Source organism: Emys orbicularis, chromosome 18 (genome assembly GCF_028017835.1).
Source record: "Emys orbicularis isolate rEmyOrb1 chromosome 18, rEmyOrb1.hap1, whole genome shotgun sequence".
NCBI lineage: Eukaryota > Metazoa > Chordata > Testudines > Emydidae > Emys > Emys orbicularis.
This window is the reverse complement of record NC_088700.1, coordinates 2,551,628-2,566,530: the sequence shown is the minus strand read 5'-3', so window position 1 is coordinate 2,566,530 and position 14,903 is coordinate 2,551,628. Positions and strand designations below refer to the sequence as shown.

The window sequence follows — 14,903 nt, the reverse complement described above, 5'->3', positions numbered from 1 at the left end:
GAAATTAGGGGCCCAAGAACTGAATACACCTGCCCAGGTGCAGTTGCACCACAGCTGTATAGAGAAGGACCTACACCCCTTTCCCATGATGTGATGCCTCCACAAATGCAGTCCAAAGTTGCATTGGCTTTTTGCTGCTATATCACGTTACAAGCATATGTAGCTGTATGCCCTTTTTCACCTATCATCTGTTTTATTCAGCTTTACTCCATTCTAGGTTTCTCCTTTTTGTTCTACCTCCAGTTTGTTCCAGCATTTAAACCTCCTGTGTTAAAGGGTCTCATACTTATTTTAATGAGCCTGTATAACTTTGGAGTGAAGCAGTTGGTTCCATCTGTCTCTGTGCATATACCATTTAGGATTGACACTTAAAAAAAACCCTCCCATAATTGTATACATTCATGTGGATTCGTGTTTGCTAAAGGAATTAAGATATTTATAGTTTGTGTTGGGAGAAAGCACTGAAAGGTAATTCCCTAATGAAGATCCCAGACATCTGGGCTGCATGTCTAAAATAGTATAGGGTTGATGTAGAGATGTTTAAATATTATGCACTAGCTAATAAATACACAAGGTGACTTGATTGCTCAGGGGGTTGGTACCGGGATATTGTATCTATGGCTTCTAGTTCATTGCTTTGAATTCAGCCCTGCTTAATAGTAACTACTTTCAGTTACTATCAATATCTCTTCAGTAGACTACATGAGTGTTTGGTATCGGTCCAGTTATTTGTGGACTTGTGCCTACATAATTAGGGCATCCTGTATTGTAAGTTCTTTGGGGCAGGGACTGTTTTCTTATGTGCCAGCTTCAGCTTTTCCAATACAGTTCTGCAGTTTTGGTACAAACGTCTCTGGCACTTTGGAACTGAAAATGCTCTGTTGCTTATGTAGGCCAAGCTGTACACCCAATGAGAGAGAGCTGTTGCGTGTGATATCTCTAGGCAGCAGTAGCACTAGAGAGATTCTTCTGCCTGCAGCACCAAATGGGCATTGTGTGGGCCTGATTTTGTGAAAATCAGGCTTCTCTAGTTGTCCATCTTTTGCCAAAATCAGTAAGATTCTGTCCATTAATATCTAGACCGTTTCCTGAAATTCGGGAATTGATTGAATGCAGTGTTCAAAAGTTACTGGTTACAGACAAACAGAAATGCCCGTGAGTTGAATGTAGGGCCTCACTTCACTTGGCCAATTATTAGCAACCTTGACTGTCCCAGTGGAAAGGCCAAAGATTAGTGTTCATAGTCCGAGCATTCTGGGAGGCCGCTCCAGATCAGTGTTGAGGAACATTGTCGAAGCAGCGTGATGAGGTCTGTATGCTGTGCCTGTTATGGATAGAGAATGTCAGCCTTCAGGGTTGCTAAGCTGGACACCTTTCACGAGCATGAAATTCATTGAAAAGATGTCATTAATTTTAGTTGGTAAAGATTCCGAAAGAACCAAGGTCTGGACTAAGTTTCATGAAGTTGCATTCCAGTACTTACTGAAAGATACCTTTTCAAAAGCTAAGTGTTAAACGGGAGCATTTTGTTTGAAGAGCTGAACTAAGTGGCGTATTGTCAAAAGCATCAATGCTGTTGGCACTATTTGAAAATATTAAATCTTTACCGTCTGAGTCTGTTAAGATTGCATTAAAAAGTTTCTAAGAGATTTTTAAAGATGTAAATACTTGTCATTGCAAGTGTGTTTTAAGCAACGCTGTATTTAGAGAAAATAACACTTGTTCTCTTTAGGGATGCAAAGAAGAAACTGAGACTGGCTCTTTGTTCAGCAGATTCCATTGCCTTCCCAATGTTGACCCATTCGACAAGAAATGGCCTACCAGATCACACCGACCCTGATGGTAAATCCTCTTACATGTACAAACCCACATTTCTCTATTTGACGTTGTTTTTCCTACTCCTACCCTCATCTTCATATTTTCTTCCATGCTTCTCCCACGCATGGGACAACCTGACAAATCCCAGTTTCCAGTGTGTTGTAACCAGGTACTTTGGCAAAGTTGTGCTGTAACGTAGTGTAGGCAGAACCTGAGTATCCCAGGGAATAGCCTCCTGTTAAAACATTTATAAAATGGAGCTGCAGAGAAACTGTAGGAAATTGAGAGAGGATGCACTAGATGAGTTAGTGTCTTTTCAGATTAACTCAGCTTTTTGCTTAAGGAAAGTGTGCGTACTGCACATGTATGTAATATATGTATGTTCAGTTCTAAGTTTTTTACTTTCAGATTTTCCTTTATTTATCCCTTATCTAGGGCATTTAAAGGCCCTTCTTAAATAATTGTGGCAAATGAATATCAAAATAACACGAGTGGTGGATATTGCTTAACATACATCAGTGTAATGGTTTGAAAGTATTATGTGCACCAGCTTTTCCATGCAGCTCTCTCGGATAAAAGCACTCTTTCACCTGTTTTCTGTCTGTGGGAAAAACCATGTAGGCAGTAATACTAATTCTGTCATGTTTTTGGTCAGATAATGAAATTGTGTGCTTCCTGAAAGTTCAGTTAGCTGAAGCTATTAACCTACAAGATAAGAATTTGATGGCCCAACTGCAGGAGACAATGCGCTGTGTAAGCCGCTTTGATAACCGAACATGTCGAAAGCTACTGGCTTCCATTGCAGAGGATTATAGGTAATTTGTTTTGTGTATCATTATTAAGCAGTTGCCATGTGCAGGTTTTTATCCATTAGCAGATTGGAAGTGTCCAACTTGGCTTAGCAAAAGACAACTTTTCACATCTCCACTTTCCCACCAAATGCTAAAATTCTCTCTCCTTTCTGGGAATGAACCATAAAAGGCTTGAATCTTAAATCAGCCCAACTAGTAACACGCTCCAGTAAGAAAGTGTTGTTAGGCCAGTCTGAGGGTGCTGCTCTGCAGTGGCACACAGGAGACCTGCATTTCGATTCTGCTGCAGTCTCTCACTTGGAGTGGGGGGGCTGTGGAGTCAGCGAGCCACCATTGGAATTTGGATAGTTGTGTCTTACTGCATAGGCTGAGGCACTAAACAGAAGGTTGTACAATAGCTTGAATTCAGGACTTGTTATTCTATAAAACCTAGGAGAGTTGAAGACTCCTCTCATGCCTTTCTGTAACCAGGTTTAGGTAGCGAGTGTCCTACTTCTGTCTTTATTGTGGAATCCCTAATGAGAAAAGCATTTTTAATTTTAGGAAAAGGGCTCCATATATTGCTTATTTAACTCGATGTCGCCAAGGTCTGCAGACCACACAAGCCCATCTGGAAAGGCTCCTGCAGAGGGTATTACGTGATAAGGAAGTGGCCAACAGATATTTCACCACAGTTTGTGTGAGGTTACTTCTGGAAAGCAAAGAAAAAAAGATAAGGGAATTCATTCAAGGTAATTTAATGTAGAGTGTGGGTCATCTGTACCTTTTTGTGTTCAGTATTTTAAAAATAAATAGACTGTGCCTCAAGTTAGACTCCTAGAATAGATTTGTTTACTGGTTGAAACCAAGTCTGACTGTGTCTCAGAGGATACAGGGAACAGTTGGTGTTTGGAAAGCTGTATTATGCTTATACATGGGATTCATCTTGGCACAGGGTACCTCAGTCTAGAGAACTACTGCCTTAAAATAACTGCTTTTAAAAATCTATCCATATACAGAATCTGAAAGTAATCCAAGCAGAGAAACTTAGAGGAAACAAGCAGTGCACAGTCACTCCATGGTTTTGGGCTTTGCTGTGCAGCAGCTTCATAAACATTGTCACTGGGCAGAAAGGAGAAATTTGGTCCTGAAAGAATGTCTGAGCTGCTAGGCCGGAGAGAAGAACTAGTAACTGGCTGCAGGGAGGTGGAATTGATAGCTGTGCTTCCTAAGTGGGAGGAACCAAGAGAGATGGCCAGTGGTCCTGTTACCCATTGCATTACCCTGGCTGCATTGCACGCCCTGTATTTTAGTATATGTTTTGTTACATTAATATGACTATAGCAACAATGCACATTTAATCAAATACAAGACTGGAAAATGGTACACATGGGCTTTCTTAATCTCCTCCCTTCCTAGTGATGATGTCTGGCAGCCTTAATGATATTGGTCCCTATTGGTGACATTTACAGTAATTACACTTAGTACATTTCCTCTTCCTAGTGCCCAGTGAGGGAGGCAGAAAAGTATCTGTGTTTGGGGGAGAAGGGGTGAGTCATGAGAATTAGGTAACTTGCAAACGGCGTCAAATGAAGTGAGTAGTGCAGTGCCAAGCAGAGTGCTTAGACCACACAGTCTGCAAAATGTATCCTCTACTTTTTTCTAATTTCTTCATCAGAATGACCATGTTCCTCCCCATACTCCGTCACCAACCCCACACCCACAAAGCTACAAACAAGAACCCTTACCACCATTGACCACTTTCTGGAAGTGCCATAGAAACTGCTTTCATTTGCCTTTTTAGTTGAATTTCCTCCTTTCGCTTTGTATTCAGATTTCCAGAAACTCACTGCAGCAGACGATAAAACAGCCCAAGTAGAAGACTTTCTTCAGTTTTTATATGGGGCCATGGCCCAGGATGTCATCTGGCAAAATGCCAGTGAAGAGCAGCTCCAGGATGCACAGCTTGCCATTGAACGCAGTGTGATGAATCGTATTTTCAAACTCTCATTCTACCCTAATCAGGATGGAGACATTTTGCGTGACCAGTAAGTGAACAAGATTAGATGTACCTGAGTTATCTCGCAGTGTGTAGAGAAAGAAGCACTGCTCTTTCCAGGAAACAAACTTGAGTGCCTAGGCAGATAAGCCAGCCTTACCACACAACCTCTTTGCTTTGCCTTGCCTTAATTAATTGTTTACATTAAATAGGTTTTCTGTATGAGAGAGAGAAACTATTTTAGGTTTTTACTTTAGCATCCTATGCAAAGATCTGCAGTCGCAGCAAGCTACTAAAACAAGAGGAAAATAATCCTAACTGTATGATGTAGGAACTAGATGATAAACCCTGTAGTTTTGTGTTCCACGGTGGATAATTAAAACCTTCTTAAGGGCACACACCCTCCATTTACAGTTTTAGTGCAGTTGGCCATGTGCCTCCTGGGTCTTTCATCTTCCTTAGGGCACCAGGTTTTTGACCGCTGCAGCCAGCATGGTATTGGATTTGGTGTACCATAAGACAAATCCCGCTGTTAGTGATCATGGTTACTATTTGTACATGGTGTTCCAGTTGCTCACTCTTATGTCTGCAGTGTATTGTTCAGATAGGTCTAATTTATAAACTCGTCTTATTGCCTGGGAAATCCAAAACGGGGTTTTGCCTCTTCTATGAAAACTACATTTGGTCTCTTGAGGTGGCCGGCTCTCTCCTTTTCTCACTTCACTTTTGTTGCCCCTCTTTTTCAGGGTCCTTCATGAGCATATCCAAAGGTTGTCTAAGGTAGTGACTGCAAACCACCGAGCACTTCAGATACCAGAGGTAACAACTGCTTCTTCCCTCTATTTTTGTATTTAAAATTAGAGGAAATAATAGCACTTCTCTTCCTAAAGCAGGTGACGTAGCTGTACAATTTACTCCTTGTCCTTGGGTGACACTGTTTGTTATACTCCACTGATGAAACACAAGTTTGAAGGTGTATTTAATATTAGTCAGTGCACAAGTGACAAATGGTAAACTAATATGGAGGGTCCTTCATTTAAAAAAATGCCACTAACAATATCCAGCCCACCTGAACTGACGAGCAGTAACTCTGTAAAAACACCTTTTTTATTAAAAAGAGGTGGCTTAGCTAAAGGGCTCAAGACTCGTGTACCTCATTGTTGTGGTTTATATTCACCAGGTAAACTGAAATCTTGTAGTATTACCTAGGTTGGAAAGTACTTCTAGTAATCTATATTCCCGCATCGAGGCAGGGATAATTCTATTATTCCCAAGCAATCCCTGATGGACAGATATCAAGTCCAACCGTCCACTCTGAAGCCTAGAATGTCTGTTGAGTCAGTGTGAAGCAATGGAAATAGCTACACATGGGTGAGAGCTAATTTTGTTTAGAATATCACCAGCTCCAATCATCACTGGGACTTGCGTTTTGTTACCATCTAATTTTTTAGTTCTCAGCTATTTTCAGCTTTTTTACACACATGACTTTAAGAATTATATCTGTGCGACGGCACAGGATTTCAGCAACTAGTCCTAGCATAATGGTTTTTAACCTGGATAATACTTCACCCTTTATGCAGCATGTTTCTTCCTCAAATTGCTTTACAACAGTAAATCCTCACAGCGCCCCCATGCAGGAGGGAGGAAGGAACTTATTATCCCTATAATACAGGTAGGGAGATGGAAACAAAATGAGGTTAAGTGAGTAGTCCAGTATCACAGGAAAAAGTCCATGTCAGAGGCAGGTCTAGAACGCATGCATTCCTGGCTTCCAGTTCAGTTCTTGGTCTGCACCTCTGAACAGGTGAGGGTCAGTAAATCATTTTATATGGAAGCTAGAACCTTATGTCTCGGTCTTCTTCTGAAATACTGTCTTGGGGAAAATCAATAAAAGAACAAGCTGATTGTGTGCTAATCGCACCATTAATATTACTTCCCTTCAGTGTTGTTTATACACAGAATGAGGGAGGCTTCCTGATGAGGTGTACTGTATCGATTTTGTCCCTTAATTTCCCATTCCTCGGTGTGCTGCTCCCACCTTTAAGTCTCCAATATTAGAGTGCACTGCAGAAGATCCTTAATCGCTTGGACTTGGAATTGGAAATGTTTTTCTTCTCTTTAGGTGTATCTCCGGGAGGCACCATGGCCATCTGCACAGTCCGAAATCCGCACAATCAGCGCTTACAAAACCCCACGGGACAAAGTGCAGTGTATTCTGCGAATGTGTTCAACCATCATGAACCTGCTGAGTTTGGCCAATGAAGATTCAGTCCCTGGGGCAGATGACTTTGTTCCTGTTTTGGTGTTTGTTCTGATAAAGGTGAGACTTCTAGCAGAGAACAGAGATACTTTATAGATAGATATAGGTATGTTTCCTTTAATTCTTGTGGTAAACCATCAAATCCTCTGAAGAGATGTTATGCATTCTATTGACTGTCTATCTGATTTAAAGTGCAGACTTCATCTCTATTGCACAACTTGAACCAGAAAGTTAGTCACAGATGGGACATTGTTCTGATTATATGCAAATCTGGGAGTCAATCAGCTGGAGTGCTGTGCCTCAGCATTTGCCTGTGGCTCAGTTGGTACTGAGAACAGCCTTGCCTAAGGCCAGGTTCCTCATTAGAACTCTGACTTACAGGCATTTGCTGACTCAAAAGAACTAGGGATTGGAAGCTGCTCTCTCCTGTGTGAGCTGATAAAATCATAGTCCTTTGTACCAGTGGAAGTCACAGGTGACTGGAGGGAATTTTAAAGATCCTGGGACTCTTTCTGGAGAGAATAAGTGTTAACCTTAGTGCGTTGGCCAGCATTCCTCCTTAGCAAAGCCAGTTCTTGCATACGGTGCTCAAGGAGCTGCTTCTGTGTGTGGAATGGTGTCTGTATTTGTCTGCACAGTCACTGCCCTACCAGTATGTAATATTCAAAACCTAGGCTGAGGGGTGCTTATATACATAACATTCCATTTCTGTTCTATTATATTTGTAACACTTCTCTTTAAAAAGTCGGTCTCAAACTTAATTGTGGCATGTACCTTTTCTTTTTCACCCCCAGGCAAACCCACCCTGCTTGTTGTCCACTGTTCAGTACATTAGTAGCTTCTATGCTAACTGTTTAACTGGAGAAGAATCTTATTGGTGGATGCAGTTCACAGCAGCAGTTGAATTTATTAAAACCATTGATGATCGTAAGTGACCCAAAAGGGCACCTATGTAGACAGACTGTTAGCAGCAAAGAGCCTGTAAGAATGTATATCGACTGTTTCAAAGGCTGAAGAAATACTTTCCTTGTATAATATTGTACAGAGTGGAAGCGTTTAAAAAAAAAAATTTTACTAATCAGATGAACTAATTTAACAGGTTTTCTTTCCTCTCTGTTTTGGTTGCATCTTTTCCCCCTTTAGGGATTAGCACGGGAAAAAGGGACCACATTTTTCAGGTATTGTGGATTCTCAAAATCGTTTAGGAAACTCTGCTGTCACTGCCCCTTTCACACACGCTATTTTTCCCCTAGACTTCTGTTGATGTAAATTCATTCATTTTCTTTGTTTCCAACCAAAAAGATCATGGCAAGCACTTTTAAGAACCTTTCTAGCTTAATACACCTTTTGTAAGAAAACACCAGCTGCACTGAAAGTTTGTAGCAGTTGACATAATTATAAATTGTACTTCACCTATGGTAAAATTAAAACCTGGGGACAATGTAAATATATTATATAATATTTAATAAACCGCAGTCATCTTTGGACTCATTATCCTTCCAACCAGCAAACAAGCAGTTTCTCTCTCCTACAGCAGGTTGTGACATACTGTATTGGGTAATGAGATGACTTCCTCAATAGGATAAGTTTAAAAAGGGCAAACCTAAATATTTATTAAAATTTAATAAAGTTTACAGAACTTTCTGAAACTGGAATTTACAATTCACAGGGCTCTCACTCGAAAGTTTAAAATTTTTGGCTCGGGAATTAGAGCATTTTAAATAAATAGTTTGGATTTATAGCGGAGAGGGGCTGTAAGTTTCAATAGAGAAGTTCTAATATAAAAAGGAATAGTATATACCTTATTGTAATATTTTTCATCTGAAATACTGTGTATACTGTACAAACCCCAAACAGAATTCCTTACAGAACCTGAAACTGTAATATATATTTTGATTATTCACATTAAATACACATGCCAGGGGTTTCAGTGAATGTTTTTTTACTATGTGTTCTTTGTATCGTCTTCTCTAGCAGTGCAGGTTTTACTATTCATATAAAATATTTTAAAGTACCACGTTGTCCTTTATAAAACACATCATGAAATCAGTTCAGGGAATCTTTGCAAATGTCTCTCACCCCTCTCCCATTTGAAACTGACAATTATGAGAAGAGCAGGTGCACTTCCTTGACCAGCAAAATAATAGAGTTCCCAGAGCTGGCCCAAGCCATTTCTTATATGCCTGTGAGTGGTCACTGGCCTTTGTTCTTGTAGATCTATCAATTGATGGCGATCAATTTGTTTTGTAAAAGGCACACTGCTTAACCCCTTGATGCTGGCATTACTCCTCGCTCTCTCCTCTTCCTCCCAGTGCATATCACTTTGCTGGCAGTGAGGTGAGCCAGATGTGCTGGCTTTGAGCGGTAAAAGAAATGACATAATCTGCATCCCTTCTTTAAATAGAAGAACAGTTTATATTTCTAAACACTGCTTAAAAATGGGTTGAAGATTTTTTTGTGTCCTTGAAAAGGCCAACATACCACATGTTAGAAGCCACGTGAGCTGTTTAAAAAGGGAATCCATAAAAATCTAAGTAACTATTACTTCTGAGAGTCATTAACTGAAATTAGAACAATCTATGTACAGTATTAAGTGATTGAGATGTGATTGTGTTACCCATCTAGGCATAATTCAGTGAAAGAAACCTTTGTTTTCAAGGACTTAATCATTTATGTATAATTCAATATATCATTTTTATCATGTTAAATAAATCATGGGGAATCAAGTGAGATGTTTTTTTTTTTTTTAAGTTTTGTTTATAGTCTTTCTCCGCTATTATAGACTTACAGGGTACAGCAATACTTTCTAGTAGCAATGGAGTTGCTGTAGTCTGCTTTACTGTGATCTTGAGTCTGAATGGCATTGTAATACTCTAGTTGTTTAGCCGTCATGGTTTTTTGGTGCTAATGTATTGCATTCACAGCCCTAACCAATAACATTCAGCAGCGAAGCACAATACTGCCCTTTAAGAGAGAGCCAGAATTGCATCTAAAAGCAACGTACATTTGTTATGCCACAATTCAGAAGTGTTCTGTTGTGTTAAATTATCACTGAGAATTTGCTGCGTTGATATCAAACTACTGACGTACCCTTAATTCTGCAATTTTTGGTTTTAGTGACGGAGAATATTTGGTCTCTAAAACCTGTCTTATTCTAAACTGTTTTCTTATATTTAACATTTGGCCCAAAGCTCTCTAAGGGGGAGCAAATGATAGTCAATGATTATCATGCATTTTACCTTTTTATTATGAGCAGTCTGGACACAAAGGAGTTGATCTATGATTCTGTGATCAGCTTGATCAGGTCTTCAGGATTTATTCTCTTTACTGGAAAGTTTTTTCTCCTGGCAAAAACCATTTTCTTCACATTTGTATCACTTCGCTGCTTTTCTGTATAGAAAAGTTACTGAAGAACTTGAACAATTTTTTAAATAAAATTATTTTAAAAATGGTAAATATTTGTATAAGCCCCAATATAGGCAAGAATCTTCACAGCAGGATGGTCCTTTGCTTCTTTTTTAACCTGCTATAAAAGCCTTTTATACACTGTTATAAATGTAGTAAAAGAATTAGGCTTTCCAAAGAATTAGGAATCTTATTGTAATGTGTGTGTCTATTTTTTCCTGGTGTCCTGATTTTGTTTTAAAATGTTAAATTATATGTACAGGAAGATGACTTTACGTTTTCTGTTGTGCAATAGTAAGAAAATAAAGATGGAAAGCACATTAAGGACCAAACAGTAAAAGAACTGTTTTGCCAAAAGGCTCCAGCCAGCCATGCACACACATTGCATTGAATCAGTACTCAGAACTTCAGTGCTTGCTGTTAGAATTACTTCAGCCACTTAACAGTGAACTGAAAAATGTTTTGGGAGGTGCGGAGTGGAGGTTATTAATAGCAGATCATATATGCAGACTCAAGGTCCAATTATTGAAGTTCAGGGTGCTGCCTGTAGGAGTAAGGAGTACTCACCTGTCTGTGATTTCATATGATTGGGCACATACATGTTACGAAGGCATTTATTTTCCTTTCTTGGGATGGGGAGCAGGAGGGAAGAGGCTTGGCTCTTTCATCTGCAGGGGAATCCCCTTTTACTTCTAACCCCTGATTTTTCTTTTTAAAGCTTGTTCTTCAAGAAGAATTGCAATGGATGGCCTTTTTTTTTTTTTTTTTTTTTTTTTTTTTGGTACTACCAAATACTGAATGTAACTGCCATAAATTTTAGGAAGAAGCCACAAACACAATCCTCTTTACTGTAGGTGAGTTTGTGGTGAGCACCGAGTGTTGGATCAGATTTAGTTTGAAAATGTTGATGTTCTATTAAGCCAAATTCTAGCAGAAATTTGCGATTTCGTTGCTATGTTAATGCTGAATAGTTTGTAGAGGGAAATTAGTAGACTAAGAAAGGGGAAGCAGTCAAGAGCAGTCCCGCTTCTCAAAGCTGCATGAAAGTGAAGCATATTTGTCTAAAGTCTAGTAATTTATGTGGCATATATATATATTTTTTTATATATATAAAGCAGCCTTAGGCTAGCTGTCAAGTATCGGGGTAGCCGTGTTAGTCTGTATCGACAAAGACAACAAGGAGTCTGGTGGCACCTTAAAGACTAACAGATTTATTTGGGCATAAGCTTTCGTGGGTAAAAACCTCACTTCTTCGGATGCCCAAATAAATGTTAGTCTTTAAGGTGCCACCAGACTCCTTGTTGTCTTAGGCTAGCTGTGTGGCAGGAGAACCTGGAGCAGCAGAAAAAATAGTGGACTGTAGGAAGGGGAAAGTACTCCTTTCATTTGGGTAACAGCTGATAGCTTGGTTGAGCCTGTACTACTTGAGAATTAATTGCTGAGTTACTATTGTGTGTTCTGTACCTTTAATTGTGCTTCACCTCTATTTAAAAGCTTTGTACTGCCTCTCTTGAAACTGGTAAAGCCTTTAACATTTTAAATTAATGAGCTTGCACAATCTTGTATACAGGAAACCCATCTTGTCTCTACTGTGATTATTAATGTATTATATCATTCTGTAAAAACTGATTAAAAAGGAGAGCAGTTTAACTGTGACTGGGTTTCACGTCTCTGCATTGTAACATTCATGTCATGTTCTGTATATTCACCAATGGCACTGAAGCCAGCTTATTTTATTGTAATATATACAACTTTGTTTCCACTAATTTTTGCACTTTGTTTTCAGTTCAGCACTGTTCTGACATGTTGCATCTGTAGACTCCTCCCATCTATGCACATGTACATACAGCTCAAAGGATGTGGTGTGGGGAAGAGCAGAAAGGAAACAAGGCCCCAGTGACAGGATAAGGAGCTTTCCACTTCTAGGGCACTGGTTAATAGTGATGGTAGTTACCAAGTGGCCAGTTGGTGGCATGTGGGAAATGAGTTTGGGGACTTGCACTGCAGTGTGATGGACAGATTTCTGCATTACTGTTTGTACAGTCCTGAGCACAGTATTGCAGTCCAAGTCTCACAAAGTCCACCATCACTACTGAAGCTAATTGGCCCTGTTGCCAGTCTCAACATGGAGCAAAAGATCAGCTACGTTTGTAGTGAAGTCATTTCTAGCCCTGTGCAGGTGGTGGCTCCAGGACAGGGCTCTATAACCTGGGCAGGACACTGGAGGAAGAGCTCTGTGGCTTGCTGCCTGTACTGTACCTGATCCGTGGATAGAAGAGTTCATTCACCATGGCTGTCAAGTCCATAGCACTAAAGTTACTTAAGTTTTTCTTCCCTTTTTAAAAAAAGTCTCCTATTGAAAACTGAAGACCATAACAAATGGTTCAGATTAACATGCTGCTGCCTAAAAGATGAATGGACAGACTATTTTAAACAGGTTAATCTACTAGTAATCTCATTTAACATTATCTGGCAGTTAAAGGGTAGACTTTGCTAGGCTCTGTCCTCCATTTAATTTGGCTAGCAGAGTGGAATAAATTTGGCAACAGCCCAACAGCAGATCTTATACAGCAAGAATCCTGCAGCTCTTACGGATCATGAGACAGTGCTGTGGTTTGCAAATGAAAACATGTACATGGTAGTATTTTGGGATGGGAAAGCAATTCAATACCATCCAATGACCTCTCTTGTCTAGTGTTTGAACAGCATCTACCTTGGCTGAATGTAAAAGTTTAGTAGTAATTGTTTTTTTTTCCCCTCAGTCCATCTGGCCTCATTCCACTTTGATCTGTTCAAAAGCAGCAATATGTAAAATTAAGCTGTTATACATAATGTATATTTTTAACTGAAAAGCTTCTTTCAACATGCACAGTCACGATAGGGTTAGGAGAAAACCATCTGTGTTTCAGTCCATTTCAGAGAACATTTTCCCAGCAATATAATTTAACGTCAAAAGTGAAGTCCTTCGCTTAAATGTGCTTCTGCAAAGACAGTTCAGCAGGAGTTAATTTTGTTCACATTTTGTCCACTTACAGCAGCCTCAGTAAGGGATCTGGTTTCATAAAGCCTTTATTAACAAAAATGAAATTCACAACACATCCTCCTGTCAGAACAGAAATGAGTAGGGAATACTTAGCACTGCATTTCTCCAGCATTTTTCATACAAGGCTCTCAAAGCATGAACCACTTCTGTCAGTTAATTGTGGTTGAGGAAACAAACACAGAAGGGTGAAATGACTTGCCCATGGTCACTCAGTGACTAACAGCTGGCAATGGATGCACTACTTGGGTGCTACCTATGCCACAGGGAGGGCTTCTCTCATCAGCGTCGGTAATCCATCTCTGAGAGGCAGTAGCTAGGTCAACAGAAGATTTATTCTAGTGACCTAGCACTGACTACACTGGGGGTGAGGTCACTATAACTACGTCTTTCAGGGCAGCGGACTTTTCACACCCCTGAGAGCAATTCCTAGACCAGGACAGTGGAAGTGAGTGTTCACAGCTTAAGGCTCTCCCTCAGACCTACCTCACCTCCTGTGTCAGTGGAAAGGGTTTACTGTACATCTATTGAGGCTATTCTGCTCCCTGGGCTTGGGGCTGCTGGAAAAGCATTCACCTCCACCTCCACGCAGCTCTTCTCTTGTCACTTATCTGCAAAACCTTTTGGGCACAGTCAAGAACCTCTCTTTCCAGGGTGGAGTGAAAGACCCAAGTTGTGCTGGTTTCCTCTGGCAGGAGATCTCGCTAGGGGAATAGCAGCTGGGTGGAAGATCAAGCCCGGGCCATAGTGACAGGTAAGAGAAATGGGAACTAACTCAGCAGTTTGCCCTTTGGGGAAAGTGGGGTGGCTGCAGGTGGGTACAAAGGTGTGTTTGCTCATAGGGTGGGCTCGTGGGGCGAGAGCTCGAGACCTGCCAGTGAGACTTGGCTGTACTGGGGTGAGCTGGGAGGACTGTTTTGGGGGAGGGGCGTAGCTGGAGCTCTATGTACGTCACTCCCGGGCAGGGTGAGATTAACTGTGTCTCTCGCCGCTGCCTCATTCCATCCTGTTCCGGTAAATGCTCTGCTGCCTGAGGTGGTTCTATTGCAGACAGGGCTGCGCGCTCCCTGCCTCGGGGTGGTCGAGCAGGTGCAGGTCTTCGAGCGTCACATGTACCACCTTCAAACAGGATGATGCACATAGTTACAGCCCACTGCGTGAGCGGTAGACCCATCCCCCCCCACACACACGCACACCCCCCCCTGCGGACAAGTCCCACACCATGGTTCTGACACACCAAAGGGTGCCCTTGGTCCGGGCCAGATCCCCAGCTGCTGTAATTCACGGCTCTGGGGGAGAGAGACAAGGTGGGGGAGGTGTAACCTCTTCTACTGCACCAACGTCTCTTGGGGAGAGAGACAAGCTCTCGAGCTACCCCGAACTCTTCTTCAGGAAGATAAAGCTTCAGGAAGAGCTCGGTATAGCTCGAAAGATACTACACCATCTCCACCCTGTCTCTCTAATATCCGGGGACCGACAACCACACCAACGCTGCATGGCTCCATGGGACTGGGTGAACTGCACCGCCTTACACTAGTGAGACTCTGGCCCTTAGACGCTGATGGTTTAGCTGGGCAGGGCAGTGGGGAG

The 14,903-nt window shown here is 41.1% G+C and overlaps 1 protein-coding gene across 1 annotated transcript in view; it reads left to right on the top strand.

Moving 5' to 3' along the window:
- The window catches only part of GAPVD1 (GTPase activating protein and VPS9 domains 1), a 63,704-nt gene extending 55,546 nt beyond the window's left edge, over positions 1-8,158 (top strand). Inside the window, exons 20-26 of the mRNA XM_065418970.1 lie at positions 1,733-1,842; positions 2,474-2,633; positions 3,174-3,361; positions 4,444-4,657; positions 5,355-5,427; positions 6,731-6,928; positions 7,663-8,158. Coding sequence (XP_065275042.1) covers positions 1,733-1,842; positions 2,474-2,633; positions 3,174-3,361; positions 4,444-4,657; positions 5,355-5,427; positions 6,731-6,928; positions 7,663-7,803 — 1,084 coding nt within the window. The 3' untranslated portion in view covers positions 7,804-8,158. The remainder of the gene's footprint in view (positions 1-1,732; positions 1,843-2,473; positions 2,634-3,173; positions 3,362-4,443; positions 4,658-5,354; positions 5,428-6,730; positions 6,929-7,662) is intronic.
- Positions 8,159-14,903: the final 6,745 nt, after the last annotated feature.